The following is an 18,378-nucleotide window of genomic DNA, read 5'->3' as shown; positions in this document are numbered from 1 at the left end:
ACTATTCTATTAAACCTCTCATTTCTTAAACCTATATATGTGCTGTTGTTACGAACACATCTGCTATTGTAAAACAGGCTCCATCTGTACCTTATCTATGCCCCTCGTAATTTCATCAGGTACCACCTCAGCCTCCAGCACTCCACTCCAAGGGACACAAACTCAGCTTATCCAGTTACTTGTCAGAACTGAGATATTCCATTTCAGACAACATCCTGGTGATCATCCAGGGAGGACTTATCATTCTCCCAAACTGCATTATATTCGAGTTAACAATATTAAATTCTATGTGTCATTGCTTTGACCATCTTTCCAATTCATCAATATTGTAAGATTATCCTCACTATCAATAGCAACTAATTTTTCTATTGTTGAAAGAAAAATTACAGTTGTTAAAGAAACCTTGTACATTCATTTCCAAATTATCAATGTAAATTGGTTCATTGTTAAATGTACCAAGGTACAGTTTTAAAAAAAAAACTTGCATACTGTGCATACAGATCAATTAATTACAGTGGTGGATTGAGGTAGTACAAGGTAAAGCATTAACAGGGTGCAGGATATAGTACTACAGTAGAGATTACAGTGCCAGTAGACAGTAAGGTGCAAGATCACCACAAGATAGATTGTGAGGTCAAGAGTCCATCACATTGTTGATGATAGGCATCCGTTAGTCTCATGAGACCATGGATTTGTGCCTTGAAAGCTTTCCAGGGCGCAGGCCTGGGCAAGGTTTTATGGAAGACCAGCAGTTGCCCATGCTGCAAGTCTCCCCTCTCCATGCCACCGATATTATCCAAGGGAAGGGCATTAGGACCCATACACCTTGGCACCGGTCCGTTGCAGAGCAATGTGTGGTTAAGTGCCTTGCTCAGGGACGCACATGCTGCCTCAGCCTAGGCTTGAACTAGCAACCTTCGAATCACTAGATGAATGCCTTAACCACTTGGCCACACGCAGAACATTAAATCGTCTTATTCTAGTGTGATAGAAGATGCCCTTGAGGCTGGTTTTACATGCTTTCGCACTTTCGTATCAATGTCATCAAGACAGGAGATGGCTATTAAGTTCAGGAAAACCTACACCACTCGTGACCTTTTACAGATGTGCAGTGGAGAGCATCCTAATACGCTGCATCACTGTGTGGTACAGAAATACTGCAGGGGACAGGAGAGCTAACAACAGTTAAAACTGCACAACGCGTCACTGGCGCCAGTCTAGCTGCCTTCAAGGACAAATGTTGAGATAGATGCCGGAGAAAGGCCAAAAACATCATGAAGAGTTCCACCCACCCTGTTTCTGGACTGTTTGCCCCATTTCCATCAGGAAGAGGCTCTGCAGCATCTACGCAAGGACCACTAGACTCGAAACAGTTACTTCCCGCAAGTTGTCCGGCTGAATACCACTACATAAACATCACCTAATGTCACTTTATCTGGATACAGTCAGTCTATGTATATAACAATTATGTGTACATTTGCAAGAAAACGTTTGTGGACCCTTTGCAATTAACTGGCTTTTGCCATTAATTACTCATAAAATGTGGTCTGATCTTCACCTAAGTTCCAATAATAGACAAACACAATAACACACAAACAATTATATTTTTCATGTCTTTATTGAACACGTTGTTTAATCATTCACAGTCCAGGCTGTAAAAAGTATGTGAACCCTTGCACTTAATAATTAGTATAACCCCCACCAAATGTTTCCTGTAGCTACTGATCAGACTTGCACAATGCGAGGAGGAATTTTAGACCATTCATCCGTACATAACTTGCAGTTCATCAATATTTCTGGGATACCTTACATGAACAGCCCTCTTCAGGTCATGCCACAGCATCTCAGTTGGGTTAAGGCCTGGACTCTAACTTGGCCTTTCCAAACATTTTTTTTAAACCATTCTGTTGTTGATGTACTCTGTCTTTCGGATCATTGTTTTGTTGCATCATCGAACTTCTATTAAGCTTCGGGTGACGGACTGCTACCCTGACATTCTCCTGTTAAATGTCTTGATACAGTTTTGAATTCACTGTTCCCTCAATGACTGCAAGCTGGCCAAGCCCTGAGACAGCAAAGCATCCCCAAACCATGATGCTCCTTCCACCGTGCTTCACAGTTGAGATTGAGATGGAGTTTTGGTGTTGATGTTCCTCCAAACACAGCAGTGTGCATTTTGCCAAAAAATTCAATTGTTGCCTCATCTGTCCACAGAAGTGTTGTGGAACATTCAGGTAGTCTTTTGCAAACCTGAGGCGTGCAGTAATTTTTTTTGGATAACGGTGGTTTCCTCTTGTTCAGTGTTTTTCTTATAATGGAAACATGAACAGAGACTTTAAAAACTTCTAGAGATTTCTGCAGGTCTTTTGAAAAAGATCCCTAGGGTTCTTTTTCGCCTCCTTCAGCATTACACTTGGTGTGATTTTTGTAGGACACCCACTGCTAGGGAGAGTAGGTGCAGTACTGAATTTCCTCCATTTATAGACAGTTTCTCTTACTGTGGACTGATGAGCATTCAGATCTTTAGAAATGCCTTTGTAGCTTTTTCCAGCTTCATGCATCTCAACAATTTTTCTAAGGTCCTTTGAAAGTTGTTTTGATTGAGGCATGGTGCACATAAACAGATCTTTCTTGAGAAGAATAAACGCTGTCAGTAACCTGACTTTGTGCCTTTTTTATAGGGCAGGGCACCTCTTCAACCCACACCTCTAATTTCATCTCATCGATTGGAACACCCGATTCCAAATAGCTTTTGTAGAAAGCATTAGCCCAGAGGTTCAAGCAACACATACAAAATGCTGGTGGAACACAGCAGGCCAGGCAGCATCTATAGGAAGAAGTAGCTGACGTTTCGTATTTCTTCCTATAGATGCTGCCTGGCCTGCTGCGTTCCACCAGCATTTTGTGTGTGTTGCTTGAATTTCCAGCTTCTGCAGATTTTCTCGTGTTTGCCCAGAGGTTCACATACTTTTTGAACCCAGACTCTGATTGTTTAAACACCATATTGACGAGAAGTAGTACAATTGGTTCTTTTTTTTTGGCAGATTGTTTGTTTATTATTGTAACTTAGATGAAGAACAGAGCACATTTTATGAGTAATTAGTGCAGAAAACCAGGTAATTGCAAAGGGTTCACCACCTACTTCTTACAACTGTACATTGTGCTTTATAGGATTTGCTTTTATATTTGTATTTATTGTGCTTATTTGTGTTCTTTATGCTTATTGTCATTTTTTATGCTGCATTGGACCGTGAGTAACATTCATTTTGTTCTCTTTTATATGTGTACTGAAGAATGACAATAAACAATATTGAATCTTCTGCTGATGGGAGGTGGGATCAAAGAATGTCTGGAGTCGGTGGGGGTCTATGAGTATGTTCGCTGCTTTACTGAGACTGTGAGAAATGTAGACAGTTCGTGGAAGGGAGACTGATTTTTGCGATGTGATAACAGCTCAGCACAACTTTCTACCGTTTCTTGTTACCATGGGTAGAGCAGTTGCTATACCAAGCTGTTATGCATTCATACAGGGTGTTTCCTATGGTATGCCAATAAAAATAGGTGAGGGCCAAAGGGGACATGCAGAATTTCTGTGGCCTCCTGAGGAAGTAGGGGGGCTGTTGGTCATGGCATCTACATGTTTAGGGACAGGACAAGCAATTGGTCATGTCACCAGATTCTCCATCTCCTTCCTGTACTCAAAATAATTATTTTAGATGCGGCCCACTATAGTATCATCTGCAAACTGGTGGATGATGTTAGAGCAGTGAGTGTACAGGGGATTGAATAGGGGCTGATGACACAACTATATGGAGTGCCAGCATTGAGGATAATCGTGCTTTACTTATTGTGGTCTGTACGTTGGGAAGTCAAGGATGCATTTGCAAAAGGAGTTGTTGAGTACTAGGTCTAGGAGTTTATGGATGTTTGCTTAGAATTATGGTATTGAAGTAAACATTAATTTCTGTACTGTCCAGATAATCCAGAGATGAGTGTGCCAGGGGTGGTGTGAGCTATAGACTTGTTTTAGTAGTAGGCACATTTCAGTGGGTAGAATTTGCTTGGGAGGTAGGAGTTAATGAATGTTGTGACGAGCCTCTTGAAGCACTTTATGATGGTGAATGTCAGAGCCACTGGGTGGTAGTCATATAGTCTTGTTTTTCTTGGGTACTGGGGTGATAAGTGGTCTTAAATATGCATATAACAAACTGGGATCCATTACCATCCTGACGAAGGGTCTCGGCCTGAAACGTCGGCTGCACCTCTTCCTACAGATGCTGCTTGGCCTGCTGCGTTCACCAGCAACTTTAATGTGTGTTGCCATTACCATCATGTATCAAAGGCGCTCTCAGAGAAGCACTCCTCTTATCACCCTCTGTCTTCTGTTACCAAGTCAATTTTGGATGCAAGTTGCCAACTTGTATCCAATGGATTTTAACCTTCCTATGAGGCACTGTTGTGTGACAGTACCAATGATCTTACTGAGTTTCTTCCATTTATGTGTTGGCAGCACATCACTTTAGTGAAGTGCTTTTACTTCAGTTGGGTAAAAGCCGACACAGTGAATAGGGCCACTGGTCATTTTGTGTGGGATTTTTGACACTTGACCCTTGGCTCATGGACAATATGGTTGAATTATTAGTGCAGGATGTAGTATATTAAATTGTGTTGAGGTAACAACCTGTTTGGATTGAAGTGATATAACCATATAACATATAACAATTACAGCACGGAAACAGGCCATCTCGGCCCTTCTAGTCCGTGCCGAAGAAAAAACGATACTCGCCTCACAGCAGACGTTTTCCACTCCCCTCCACCGGGTGATCCCGAACAAGAAATATATTTCTTTCCTCTCGCTCTCGCTCTCTCTCGCTCTTTCCAGTCACAGCGAACCCTTCCCCTCCAAAAAAAAAACTTGTCTTCTTACCCCTTCCCTCCCTCCCCACCTGAAGTTTTTGGAAGTGATTGTTTCTCCCTCCAACTTTCTTTTATTTTATGTCGTCCTGTCCCGGTCGAGTCCCGCCTCACCACCCCCACTCCCCCAACTCTCGTCGGCTCCAGCCCGGCTGCCCTTGCGCTCGGGGAGTAAGGCACCCGAGATGCGCCGTGCGCCTGCCGCCCTAGCCCTCGCGTCCTCTCCCAACGGCTCGTCTCCCCACCCCCTCCCAAGACGAGCTCCGGCGGCTAACAGTCGCCCTTAAGGGAAGGGTGGTTGGCACTCGCCAGCTAGCCTCACTTACGGGATCCCAATCTGGATTTTTCCAATCTGGATGAACAAAGGTGCCTTACGAAGTAATCTGATTTTAATTTTCTTTAAAATTTAGACTGGCCAGGAGCACGAGCTCATAGAAAGCATGCCCCTCCTGGAATGGTTTGCCAACAACTACAAAAAATTTGGAGCTACACTGGAGATTGTTACAGACAAATCACAGGAAGGATCACAGTTCGTGAAAGGCTTTGGTGGGATTGGTGGTAAGCCTTGTTCCTTGAGCTGTGAATTGTATAAACAACCTGTTGAATTGATAAACACAAAATGCTGGCGGAACTCAGCAGGCATTTTGTGTGTGTTGCTCGGGTTTTCAGCATCCTTAGATTTTCTCTGGTTTCTGTTGAATAGTTTTTGGAATTGGTATATGATCTGATGCTGTTTTTGCCAGACTAGTGCAATCAATCTAGAAGCAAGGTAAACGCAGACAATAAAATGTTTCAAAATGCTCATAGGTAGATGTGGGGTAGAATCATAACTGCACGTTTAAGAATTAGACTACTTTTTCAACAGTCAAGCTACTGATACCAAAAAATTAAAATAACTATATAATAAATCAAATGAGTTATTGGCAAAGGTTTTAATCATAATTTTGGGGCATTTTTATTTGTCATCTAATGTCAATAGCCACTTCAGTATTCTCCCCTTATGTGTCGTTTTTCAAGGGAGATGATTGTGCCTGACTGATCATTTGCATCCTCTAATCAGTGAACCAACTACATGAGTACTCCATTAGACATCTTGTTTAATTACTTGTGATACATTTGCTTTGCTCAGGTTGTCTTGTCTTGTTTGGACAATTCCCCCAGACATAGTTGTGCTGAAAGTTGATTCCTCTTACCTATTTATTGCAGCCCAGGTTCCTACCATTTTGTTCACACCCTTAACTTTGCAGAGGTGATGTGACCAGCCTTGGAATGAGTAAACTCAGCCTACTTCTGAGATGTTAATCTGGGAATTATCTTTAAAATCTTCTAAGCCTGAAAGTGTAGTTGTTTTTTTAGCCCCTTTTTTTGCCTAGTGGACTGTCCTTTTATAGTTCAATGACTGTGTTACACAAATGAAGTGGATTAACTTTACTGTTAGCTAATCCATTAATGATATTGTTACTAAAGATGTATATGCTACCCCATCTTGAGAATCAGAGATCCTTATTTAATTTAATTGCTTCTAGGTATGTGGGCAAAGAACTTCACATTGTCAATGTAGACAGTTTGCAGTTTTTTCTTTAAATACAGCTGTTGCATGAGCAATTCAAAATCTTCTATAACTTTGTTGAAAATTTTAGTATCTCCTTGCATCTTCCCTTGAGTTCCCACAAATTCTGAGAACACAATTTATGTGCTTTCTAGGTTGTTTTCACATGTGTAAGTGTGTGCACGTGTCAGTGTGCGTGTATTTAAGTGTGTTCGTGTGCATGTATGGAATCTTGACTAACCATGATTTTCATACTGATAGATATTGCAGCTCTTAACATTTTACAGTTATCATATTTCTGCTTCTGAATGAGCTGTCCACTCTGCAACTATTGTGGAATATAGAACTAGAGCAGCACAGCACAGGAACAGGCCCTTCGTCTTACAATGTTGTGCCAAACCAATTAAATTTGTAATCAAATGGATAATCTCTATAGCCTACACAATGTCCCTATCCTTTCATTATCCTCACATTCTAAACATTTCTTAAAAGTCTCTAATGTTTCTGCCCCAACCACTTCCCCAGCCAGTGCATCCCAAGCAGCCATATGTGTAAAAATGAATAAACAAACCTACCCCTGACTTCTCCTTTGAAATTACCCCACCTCATCTCAACATGTCTTCTGCTGTTAGACATTCCAACCCTTGAAAAAAGCTGCTGTCTATTGAAGCCTCTCATAATCTTATAAACCTGTCCAGCATTTCGGAGAAAACAACCTAAATTTGTCCAGCTTCTCATTATAACACATGCCTTCTAATCCAGGCAACATTTGGCTAAACCTCTTTTGCATCCTCTCCAAAGCCTTGACATTCTTGCTATAATGTGGTGACCAGAACTGTATGCAGTACTGCAGATGCAGCTAGCTAGACTTTTATAAAGCTACTATTGAGTCTATATTTCAGATACATTGTTTGCAAAGTACTGTGGTTGTGTAAAACATCACTGTAATTAATGGTTTTTAAAAAAACAGGTATTCTGCGATACCGTGTGGATTTTCAAGGAATGGAGTACCAGGGAGATGAGGAAGACTTTTATGACCTGGATGACTACTAGGTAGTCTGGAATTGGTCTGGTTACAGGTGCCTAACCCTCCAACATCCAACCCAAGAAGTGAAGATCCACAACAGAGTAATCAATCCCTGCCTTAGAACAGACATTATCACAACTTGTGATATCTAAATACATTCAAGATGGTGAATTAAAAAAAACAATAACACATAGATTTGTCATAGTGTCAATACAGCAGCAACACCAAACTACTGTTCTTCATGCCAGTTTGGACTAATCTTTTGAGGAACTTTTTTTTTAGTTTTTACTTCAATGGGATTTTTGTTGCTGTTGTATTTTATGAAATTGAAACATTTTTTACCTCCATATGTAGAGGCAAATAATAAAACAGAATGCTATTGAATTTCATTTCTGCAGGCTGAATGAATATAAGCTCTGTTTTTCCCCTTGGAAAGAATTTCTATATTAAAACAAATGGAAATCTTGATCAGCTTGTGTAGTGAATGACCCTGTTTACATGGGCACCAATATACATGGTTATATCTAAAGGGGGAGAGTGAAGAATATGCCTTTTGCTATGTACGTGATTAATATTAATCTCCAGGTTAAAGTGGTGGGGGTTAAATTTTCAAAATTGCAATTGGGGGGGAGGGGGAAGTGTCTTGTGATTTTTGCAGAGGGAGCAGAAAAGAATCCGATATGCTCTTATTAAGAATGAATATTTATTGGGAGGCTTGCTCAAAACACAATTTTGCTTTCTGTTTTGCTGAGTTTTCTTTCTGATCTGGTTTTACCATATATGTCCTGGTGATGACCACTTTTGTGGATACTTAATCCCTGAGCAAGTTTCATACCTGCAGTGGTCCTGATATTTTTAGATGAGCATTCCTGTTTTCTTGACAAATTAAGGCCAGCCTTTGACTGTTTTTGTGTGCAAAAGCCACTAAGTTGTAACTTTGGTTTTGATCTGTGTGCAGGTGTATTGTGTTAATAGGATCCGCTCCATATTGGGGTTTATTGTTGCTACAGAATGGACTTATACTGGATGCACGCTAGCAGTCACACTACAGGATATGAGTTCTATTATGTTGTCCACAGACACTGTTGGAAAATTGATGGGGATTGTTTCAAAGAAATGAAGACCTAAGTTCTAGCAAACTCAGCCAGGCACTCTCATGAAACTCTTGCATCACACACATGGTGGAGTTGGGGTTTTCGTTTGGGGAGGCTCTCATTCTAACCCCCACCGCGCCCCCGGTGTTGTGATTCAGCCTACCAGTGGGCATAGAACGAGGAGGGTTTCCTACTTTCTCCAGTTACTTGAGGTTATCAGGAATTTTTTTTAAACAATCTGTTCACAGGCTAAAAAAAAAATAGATCATTAAAACTGCACAGAAAGGCTTCATATTATTACAAAGAGAGTGCTTTGAATATTGATGTTTAGGCTGGAGCTGTATTAAACTGTTGGATATGCTTTGAGAAATCAATAGGGAACAAATGTCAAAAGAGCCTTGTTAAATAGCTAATTCACTGAATTCAAAATGGTCGAGGTCTAGCAAATTATCATGCCTGAAGAAATCACGTTAATAAACTGAGGTGGTCATTTGGATTATTGATTGGGTTGCATCACATGTCGAACATTTAAGTGCTCAAATGTGGAATATGTTTGTAAATTAGTGGTGTGATTAGTGACTGGTCTTCTTTTGCATCACAAACAGTGTCTTTGTGGCTGCTTGCACTATGCTGTGTTGGAATCAATCAACCCCAGCTGCTCTAGCTAGTGCAGACCAAAAGGAAAGCAGTTTTTTTTTAAAATCAACTTGTTTGTGGTTATTTTTAAATGTGGTATTTGAATAATGCGGGAAGATGGGTCCTGATTTGTACAGATCACCACGTCAACACCTTTAGTTCCTTACTGTTTGAAAGTGTATAGTGCAGTTCATAAGCCACTAATAATCAGGTTCTAGTCTGATACACATCTAATATATAGCACCATTGCCATTAATTACAAAGACCTTCCTATTCCATATGAGTAGTGATCTTTGCAGTGATCTTCTAAGTAGATGTATATTTAATTTCGCTCAGTTATTCAAAGTTGGCAGTTTAAAACCAGTATACTACTATGGTTCTGTTCTCACCATTAAGATTTGAATATATTTTCAAAATTTCTCCAAATACAGAAATTTACAGTTTCTGAAATAGTTTTCTGTTGAAATATCCACGTTTTGTTTCAAAGCAGTCAAAATATCTCATGCTGAATATATAAAGTAGAATTAAGATTTTCCAAATATTGTATGATATGTAATGATTGAAATTGTTTTTTTGTTCATTTTGGCCTCTGAGGTTTTCAGTGCTTAAAAGGATTTGTGTAGAACTCATGTTGAGTTTGTGCACACTTGCAATGTTCTATTTGTCCTCTGCAGTCCCTGTCAAAAGGGAGAATTGTGGTGGACCATGCTTTCAGCACTTGAGTTGTGCAAACTATGTAAATGGGGCCATTTTGATACATAAAACAAGGATATATAAAATATATATATTTACATTTCAAATAGCCCACTGCTTGGTATAAAAGGTATGTATTTGAAAGTATGCAGCTCTTTTTGTAGTTTTAATGTTTACTATTTAAGTTTGGAAATGATGCCAAAATGTTTTTTTTGTATTCCTTCGACCACTGTATTCTCCAAGCTGTTGAATTCACAGAAAGGGGTAGATTTCAGCTTTTATGCACTGCAGCCTCTGCAGAAAGGTCCCAACCAGCAACTTGGTGTTGTGATGTACAGAAATGGAGAAGAGTATTAAAACCATATTTAAGAATATCTTTTACTTGAGTTTTTTTTGGGGGAAGCTGGTCAATGTCTAGCTAGGCCATTACAAACTGTATTTGATTCTTGGTTTCTGACATACATGCTGTCTTCTGGTTTTTGTTTTCACAGATGACTTTGAGTTGATTTTGTCCATAAGTCAGGAAATGCACAAAATCATTCTGTGGAAACCATACCTCCACAGTCATGAATGGTATCAAAACCACATAGGAATGATAAGATAGAGCAATTACTGAAAGTGAAGCAATGGAAGAAAGTAATTCTCCTTTTGGTAGGAATGAGCATTATTTGTATGTTCGATCTTTGAAATTATTCATTATGGGAGATTGCTTGTATGCAGGGGTGTCCAAAAGTTGGGTATTCTTAGCCCATAGAGAACTGTTAGTGTAAACAATTGGTCTTTGTTTTCCTGGGGCCAGTTCTGCTTTAGGGTTATCCCTTGATCAATTCTGGACTGAAATGTTGATTGGATGAAGACATACCTCAGTTAGACTTCACTCAGATACTCAATGGTTTGGTGTCAATGTCTTACACGTATAACACACATGAGATTGAGGCTGGTATTTAGCCTGACACTAATGAGAGCAATTGTGTTTTGGATCGCATGCATATAATTGGGGTAAGATGTCTGCAAGTATTGAGCATGGGGCCAATGTTGAGAAGAGTCATCCCAGACCTCAATTTTTCCCTTCCCTAATGGTCACCTGTTGTGGGTTGTGTTCATACAATGCTTCATTCACAGTGTAATTGAAAAGGAAATGTGTGTGAGGGAGCTGTGTAGGCACCGTAAGGTCTTTTTTTCTGCTTGCAACAGTATCAAGATGTTTGGTCCTTGAGCTATGGAGCTGTGGAATGAATGGGGTAGGTGCAGCAATGAAAACATTCTGAAGATAGTATCAGAATTAAGTTAGTGTTAGCAAGATGTGAAGAGGGCAGTGACCAGTAAACTGGGGTTGGGGCCAACTTGGATAATGATTTAACAGATAATTCAGCAAAAGTGGGTTGATGATCCTATCAGGAAAGTCAGAGCTCAGGGTAACATTAAAGGAGTTCTTCATGAGGGTTCAGAGCAAATATGTTCCCATCAAGAAAGGCAAGGATGCCCCCACACCTCTGAAATTTTAGGTGTTGAAAAGCATCCAGTTTAAGATGAGAATGAACTGAAGCTTGTGAGATGCTGAGAGCTCAGTACTAGAAAGCCAAGGAGTGTTTAAGAGGAAAAGAGGAGATTCATTTCTAAATGGTATCAAAATAAAAGATGCATAGAAATTTTGTGAAACCTTTAAATACCTGAGGTTATAAAGAACATAAAAGTAAGTCCACTCCTGATATGTCTAATTTCATACTTCTATGCAAAATAGAAGTATAGATTATTAAATCACAAGAATGAGAACAGCACAAGGGAACTCTATTTGACATTTAATCTGTTAGAGTGGATTCAATCTAGCTAGCTCTGTAATCCTGCACATTCATCCTTTTTTGAATGCTACACTTGAAACTCCTTAACTGCCTGCAGAATACTTTCCCTTTGTCACTGGTACTAATGGACAATGAATCTAGATTTTTAACATTCCTCTCATCCCACAATTTTCATAAGGAGAATAGAAAGGCAACATATCTTCGGGTAGTCTTGCCTACAAGCACAGAACAACTCTGCTCTGTCCATACAATCAGTCCCCTCCCCACCCCATAACCAAAATTGTCTTAGCCATTTTCTTTCACCCCTATACATTTGAACCTTTTCTGCTTCCATTTTCATTTTCTTTGGTTCATAACACAAGTCACGAGCAAAATTAGGCCATTTGTCCCATCATATCTGTTCTGCTATTTCATCATGGCTGATTTTTTAAAATCTCAACTCCATTTCCTGCCTTCTCCCTTACTAATCAAGAATCGTATTAACCTCTGCTTTAAGTATACCTAATGACTTGTCCTCTACAGCCGCCTGTGACAATAAATTCCACAGATTCACCACCTTCTGGCTGAAGGAATTCCTCATCTCTGTTCTAAAGGGTGCCCTCTGGACCCCAGACTCCCCCTCCATAGGAAATATTCTCTCTATGCCCAGTCCATCTAGGCCTTACAATATTGGATAGGTTTCAATATCCTCGTTACTCTAAACTCCAATGAGTACATCAAATGCTCCTCATACATTAACCATTTCATTCCCAGGATTATTTTTGTGAATTTCCTTTGGATCTGCTCCAATTTGAGTGCATCCTTTATTAGATGAGGGGCCCAAAACTGTGCACAATACTTTTCAGTCTGACCAGTGCCTTAGCATTATATTCTTGATTTTGTATTCTAGTCCTCTTGAAATGAATGCTAATATTGTATTTGCCTTTTTGGGAATACTGCACGAGGACTCCCAGGTCATTTTGCACATCTGATTTCTGAATTTGCTCCCCCATTTAGAAAATAGTCTATGCCTTTTTTCTCTTCTACCAAAGAGCACGGCTATGCACTATATTCAGTATGACACTTCTTTGCCCATTCTTTCGTGGTCCTTCTGCAGACTCCTGCTTTCTCAACATTATCTGTCCCTCTGCCTATTTTTGTATCATCCACAAACTCAGCCACTAAGTTATCAGCTCTGTCATTCACATGATTGCTTTTTTCATGTTAAGTGCCAGTCTCAACACTGACCCCTGCAGAACACCACTAATCTGGTGTTCTGTTTCTGACATTTGTCTCTGATTTTTCAATTTAATACCACATTGTTAGTGCAATAAAAAGGGAATGAGTCACCATTCTATGAACAATAAAGGCCAGCGTTCTGTTTGCCTTCCTAAATACTTGCTATATCTCTATAATAACTTCCTATGACTCATTATGACATCTCCTTATTTCCTTGGAAAGATTACATAATCCTCATTGTTCCAGCCAACTGAGTTTGATTCTGGCTTTTGGTACTGCCTGTGTGGAGTTTACATGTTTCCCCCCTAGGTGCTTTGGTTTCCTGGGATGTTTGAGTTGGTTAATTGCCCCTTGTGTTGTGTGTATGGATGTCCAGTGGGGATAAGCATTTATAAGGTGTAGCAGGAGCAGGCTGTGAAGGAGATCTATGGGTTTACAAAGGTTTCAGATAATTATAATGATATTGGCTATGCTGGAATTGCTTTATGAGACAGAAAGGAAAAATACTGAAATCAAAGACATTCAGACTGAAAGACCAAGGTGAATGGTAGAGTCTATTGGTGAAGATGTCAATATCTAGGTGGCACAAATTTGAGAATGGGGAGAGGGAATATGCAGAGTTTCTTATATGAGAAAATCTGCAGGTGCTGGAAATCTAAGCAAAATGCTGAAGGAACTCAGCAGATCAGGCAGCAAAGGGGTCTTGGCCCAAAATATCGGCTGTACACTTTTCCATAGGTGCTGCCTGGCCTGCTGAGTTCCTCCAGCTTTTTGTGTGTGTTGCAGAATTTCTTTATTATCAAGGTTTGGGGGAGCTGACCCTCACCTAAAAGTACAACGAAGGCAAAACCCACCCCTCATCTAAGTACAGATCACAAGAGAGAATTAGGTTAGTTTCGGAGCTCGCTGTGCTAATTGCCATCACTTTATGACTTGAATAATAATACAGCCTCCTTCAAGATTAAGATTATCCTTATTTGTTACTTGTGCATCGCAATGTACAGAGAAGTGTGCTTACATCGACACAGTCCCAAGAATGTTCTGGGGAAAGTTTGCTGGTGTTGCCATGCTTCCAGTGCCAAAACAGCATCCCACAACTTACTAACCTTAACGTCTTTGTAATATGGGAGGAAACTACATGGTCATGGGGAGAGCATACAAACTCCTTACACTCAGCGGTGCGAATTGAATCTTCATTGCTGGTGCTGTAAAGCATTACACTAATCACTATGCTACCATACCACCTCATGAGGATTAGAAAGCAGTTCAAGTAGAAAACACAAACACGAGGAAATCTACAGATGCTGGAATTTCAAGTAACACATATAAAAGTTGCTGGTGAATGCAGCAGGCCAGGCAGCATCTCTAGGAAGAGGTACAGTCAATGTTTCGGGCTGAGACCCTTCGTCAGGACTAACTGAAAGAAGAGCTAGTAAGAGATTTGAAAGCGGGAGAGGGAGGGGGAGATCCAAAATGATAGAAGAGGACAGGAGGGGGAGGGATGGAGCCAAGAACTGGACAGTTGATTGGCAAAAGGGATATGAGAGAATCATGGGACAGGAGGCCTAGGGAGAAAGAAAAGTGGGAGGGGGGAAAACCCAGAGGATGGGCAAGGGGTATAGTGAGGGACAGAGGGAGAAAAAGGAGCAAGAGAAAAATGCCCAATTGCCATCTCCAACAGGAGAAACTCCACCTGTATGCCTGTGATTATTGCCAGCATTAACTTGCATTCCTCAGCATTCACACACAGATTGATCAGAAAATGAACTGCACACTTGTATCAAAAGTCAGACAGGGTATGCCATGGTGAGTGACTCATCTACTGACACTCCAAAGTTGTTCTTCCATCTGCAAGGCACAAGTCAGGGGTATGATGGAATACCGTCCATTATCCTGGATAATTGCAGCTCCAACTCAGGAAATAGAGGAGTTTCCAGGACTAAGATAAACCACTGAACACTCACTCCCTCCAATACTGGTTCACAGAAGGACTTAGCTACACAATCCACTGTCTAGGCTTTTCTAGTAGCACATCCCAACTAATGACCCCTGTACCTAAGAAGAACAAGGGCAATTAGTACATGGGAACACCATGCCTATAAGTTCCCCTTAAAGTCACATGCACAACCTGAATTAAGAAAATATCATTAGTGCTTCATTATCACTGGGTCTAAATTCCAGAACTCCCCAACAGGGTTGAGGGAGACCTTCATTTGGTCTCGGCAACACTTCAAAAATGTGGCTCACTACCATCGTCTCACAGATTTGCATCGTATGCTGGCCTTGCCACCACATTTGATCAGTGAATAAAATAACACAATTCCTCGACTAATCCAATGTTGTTGCTAAAATGTTTTATGACACTTATCCCTTTACTTAGAACCATGTACAGTATCAAATTCACAATCCTGATAACCCACAATCATGTGTCTGTCACTTTCTAAATGTGACAGACATTCTACATCCTACACGTTCCTATCTCTAACCCAGGGGTCCCCAACCTTTTTTGCAACGCGGACCGTTTCATTATTGACAATATTCTTGCGGACCGGCCGACCCGGGGGGGGGGGGGGGAGCGGGGGGAGGTAGGGTTGCCAACGGACAAGAGTAGCAGTCAAATATGTTGTGTTTACCCCAAGAAAGACACCAATGACCATGAAACCTTGCGCAGGCACCAGTGCGCATGCGTGTACGTGCTGATTTTTTTCTACAAATCGTTTTTAGCGATTCTGTTCGGTGGGGGGGGGGCGCAGTTAATCACGACCGGAATATAGGTGATAAGTGGCTAATGCACTCAATTTCGTTTCTAAACAGGTTTATCTAACGAAATTAATATTAAATACACAGTGCATATTTTCCTGGCATGAATGTAGTGATAAGTCAATTATCAGGGGAGCTTGAAGTAAGTGTTGAACGAACTTCCAGTAGAAAGGGTAGAGGCAGGTTCGATATTATCATTTAAAGAAAAATTGGATAGGTATATGGACAGGAAAGGAATGGAGGGCTGAGTGCAGGTCGGTGGGACTGGGTGAGAGTAGCGTTCTACACGGACCAGATGGGCCGAGATCGCCTGTTTCTGTGCTGTAATTGTTATATGGTTATATAAGTCACTTAGGTCAATAGCATCATAACGTTTTAAGTAATGTTTGGGTATTAAACACACAGCACATACTTTCCCCGTATGAACATATAAAATCATTGCAACACACCAATATTGCTGAATCAGTGGGAGCCCTGGGCTTGTTTCCCTGCAACAAGATGGTCCCATCGAAGGGTGATGGGAGACAGCGATACTCGAACGGGGTTTCCTTATGTCCAGTCTATTCCGCAACTTAGTTTTCATTGCAGAGATATGTTGGAAATGGAAGCAACGTTTATCAGTGCTTTTGTGGCTATCTCAGGATATTCAGCCTTGACCATGATCCAGAATGCCGGCAGAGATGTTATGTCAAACATACTTTTCAGCCCGCCGTCATTTGCAAGCTCGAGGAGTTGATCTCCTTCCTGCGCTGACACGGATGACGCACGGGTAATGACCTCGCGTGTGTTCAAGCTCAACAGTGGGCGTGACAGGGAATGAGGAAAGGTGCAGCTGACTCATATCGTCAAATCCTATTGTTTCCTTGCGGCCCGGTGGCTGGGGACCACTGCTCTAACCAACAGACGTACCTAGTTCAAACCCATATTTTTTTCTAATACATTTTCCTGCATCCAAATCACACTCACCTAATTCACATATTTCATCTCTATTTAGTCCATTGTTCCTCCACATCCCTATATGCACTAACAATCATGTTTCGAAGCTACAGTTGTGCACCTGAAATGGACTGTGGGATTAACCCACATATCACATATCCATCTTCCTTATTCTAATTATGTACTTGGTTTTCCTGAAATGTAGTTCACATCCGATTAATTTGACTGCACCATTCAAATCAGGACCTCTCAGTGTCCAAGACCATAAGATATAGGAGCAGAATTAGGCCATTTGGCCCATAGTCTGCTCTGCCATTCCATCGTGGCTGATTTATTATCCCTTTCAACCTCTGCTTTAAATGTACCCAATGATTCAGCTTCCACACCCTTGTCCATAGATTGACCACCCTTCAGCTGAAGAAATTCCTCATTTCTGTTCTAAATTGATGTCACCCTATCTAGGCTTTTCAATATTTGATAGATTTCGATGAGATCTCCTTCATACTTCAGGAGGTGTTTATTGAATGGTCCCCATTGTATGATCAGATATACTCTCGACTGCAATTCAATCCTTGCAGCTTATTGTGTATCTCCACTGCACTGCCTCTGTAAGTGTAACATTTTCTCTTTAACACTTTTTGCTTCATTCTACTATTCCTTGTTCCTGTACTATATTGACAAACTGATGAAATGATCTGTATTGATGGCATGCAAAACAACATTTTTCACTATCTTGGTACATGTGACACTAATCTACATTTCTATATCAAGCCCGTGCTCATCTAACACGTCGTTGTAACTATCCATGTTCCTGTCGACCCTTGTATATGTAACCCAAATTCTCGTATCCAATTTGCATTCCTGTATCTAAGCTATGTTCATCCACCCAACTCTCGTTCATGTATCTAACCTAACTCCCCATACCCAATGCAAATTCCTTTGTTCAAGTATCACACCTATATTCCGTATCAAACCATAATCTGCTGAGCTCGAATACAGGAAGGAGGTACAGAGCAGATTGACATGGTATCTTGACATCAACCTTTTCTTCAATATCAACAAAAAAAAAGAGCTTGTCATTGATTTCATAAAAGGGGGAAAGGCTGTGCTCACTCCTTTCTGTCTCCATCACCAGAGTTGAGGTTGAGAGCTTCAAGTTTATAGCTGAAAATATTACCAACAGCCTGTCCTGTTGGTGTCGTGGTCAAGAAAGTCACCAAAGACTACTTCCTCAAGAAGCTCAACAAATTCAGTTTGTCCCCGTCAATTATTACCAATTTTTATCAATGCATCATAGAAAGTATAACTGCTTGGTATGTATGGCAAGTCTCTGCTAGAAACTACAAAGAGTTGTGGATGCAGCCCAGCCCGTCACAGGAACCAGCCTCTCCTCCGTTGATTGCCTCAATTCTTGCAGCCTCAGTTAAGTGGCCAGCATTCTAAAAAACCCTGCCCACCCTGGACATTCTCTCTTCTGCCTTCTCCCACTGGGCAGAAGATACAGAAGCCTGGAAGCACGTACCACCAAGCTTCTATCTCACTGTTAGTGGACTCTTGAATGGATCTTTTGTATGATAAGATGAACTCTTGGCTTCACAATCTACTTTGTTATGATCTTGCACTTGATTGTTTACCTGCACTGCACTTTTTTGTATCTTTTACATTTTATTCTGCATTGTTACTGTTTTGCCTTATTCTATCTCAATGCACTGTACTGACCTGATCTGAATAAACAATATGCAAGAGAAGCTT

The 18,378-nt window shown here is 40.7% G+C and overlaps 1 protein-coding gene across 1 annotated transcript in view; it reads left to right on the top strand.

The window, feature by feature from the left end:
* The window catches only part of LOC140200339 (eukaryotic peptide chain release factor subunit 1), a 59,062-nt gene extending 48,777 nt beyond the window's left edge, over positions 1 to 10,285 (top strand). Inside the window, exons 9-10 of the mRNA XM_072263531.1 lie at positions 5,325 to 5,472; positions 7,434 to 10,285. Of these exons, the coding sequence (XP_072119632.1) occupies positions 5,325 to 5,472; positions 7,434 to 7,516 (231 nt within the window). The 3' untranslated portion in view covers positions 7,517 to 10,285. The remainder of the gene's footprint in view (positions 1 to 5,324; positions 5,473 to 7,433) is intronic.
* The last annotated feature ends 8,093 nt before the right edge of the window (positions 10,286 to 18,378 follow it).

The sequence above is a fragment of the Mobula birostris genome, chromosome 7 (assembly GCF_030028105.1).
Source record: "Mobula birostris isolate sMobBir1 chromosome 7, sMobBir1.hap1, whole genome shotgun sequence".
NCBI lineage: Eukaryota > Metazoa > Chordata > Chondrichthyes > Myliobatiformes > Myliobatidae > Mobula > Mobula birostris.
The sequence above is the reverse complement of the archived record's forward strand: the minus strand, read 5'-3'. Positions and strand labels throughout refer to the sequence as shown.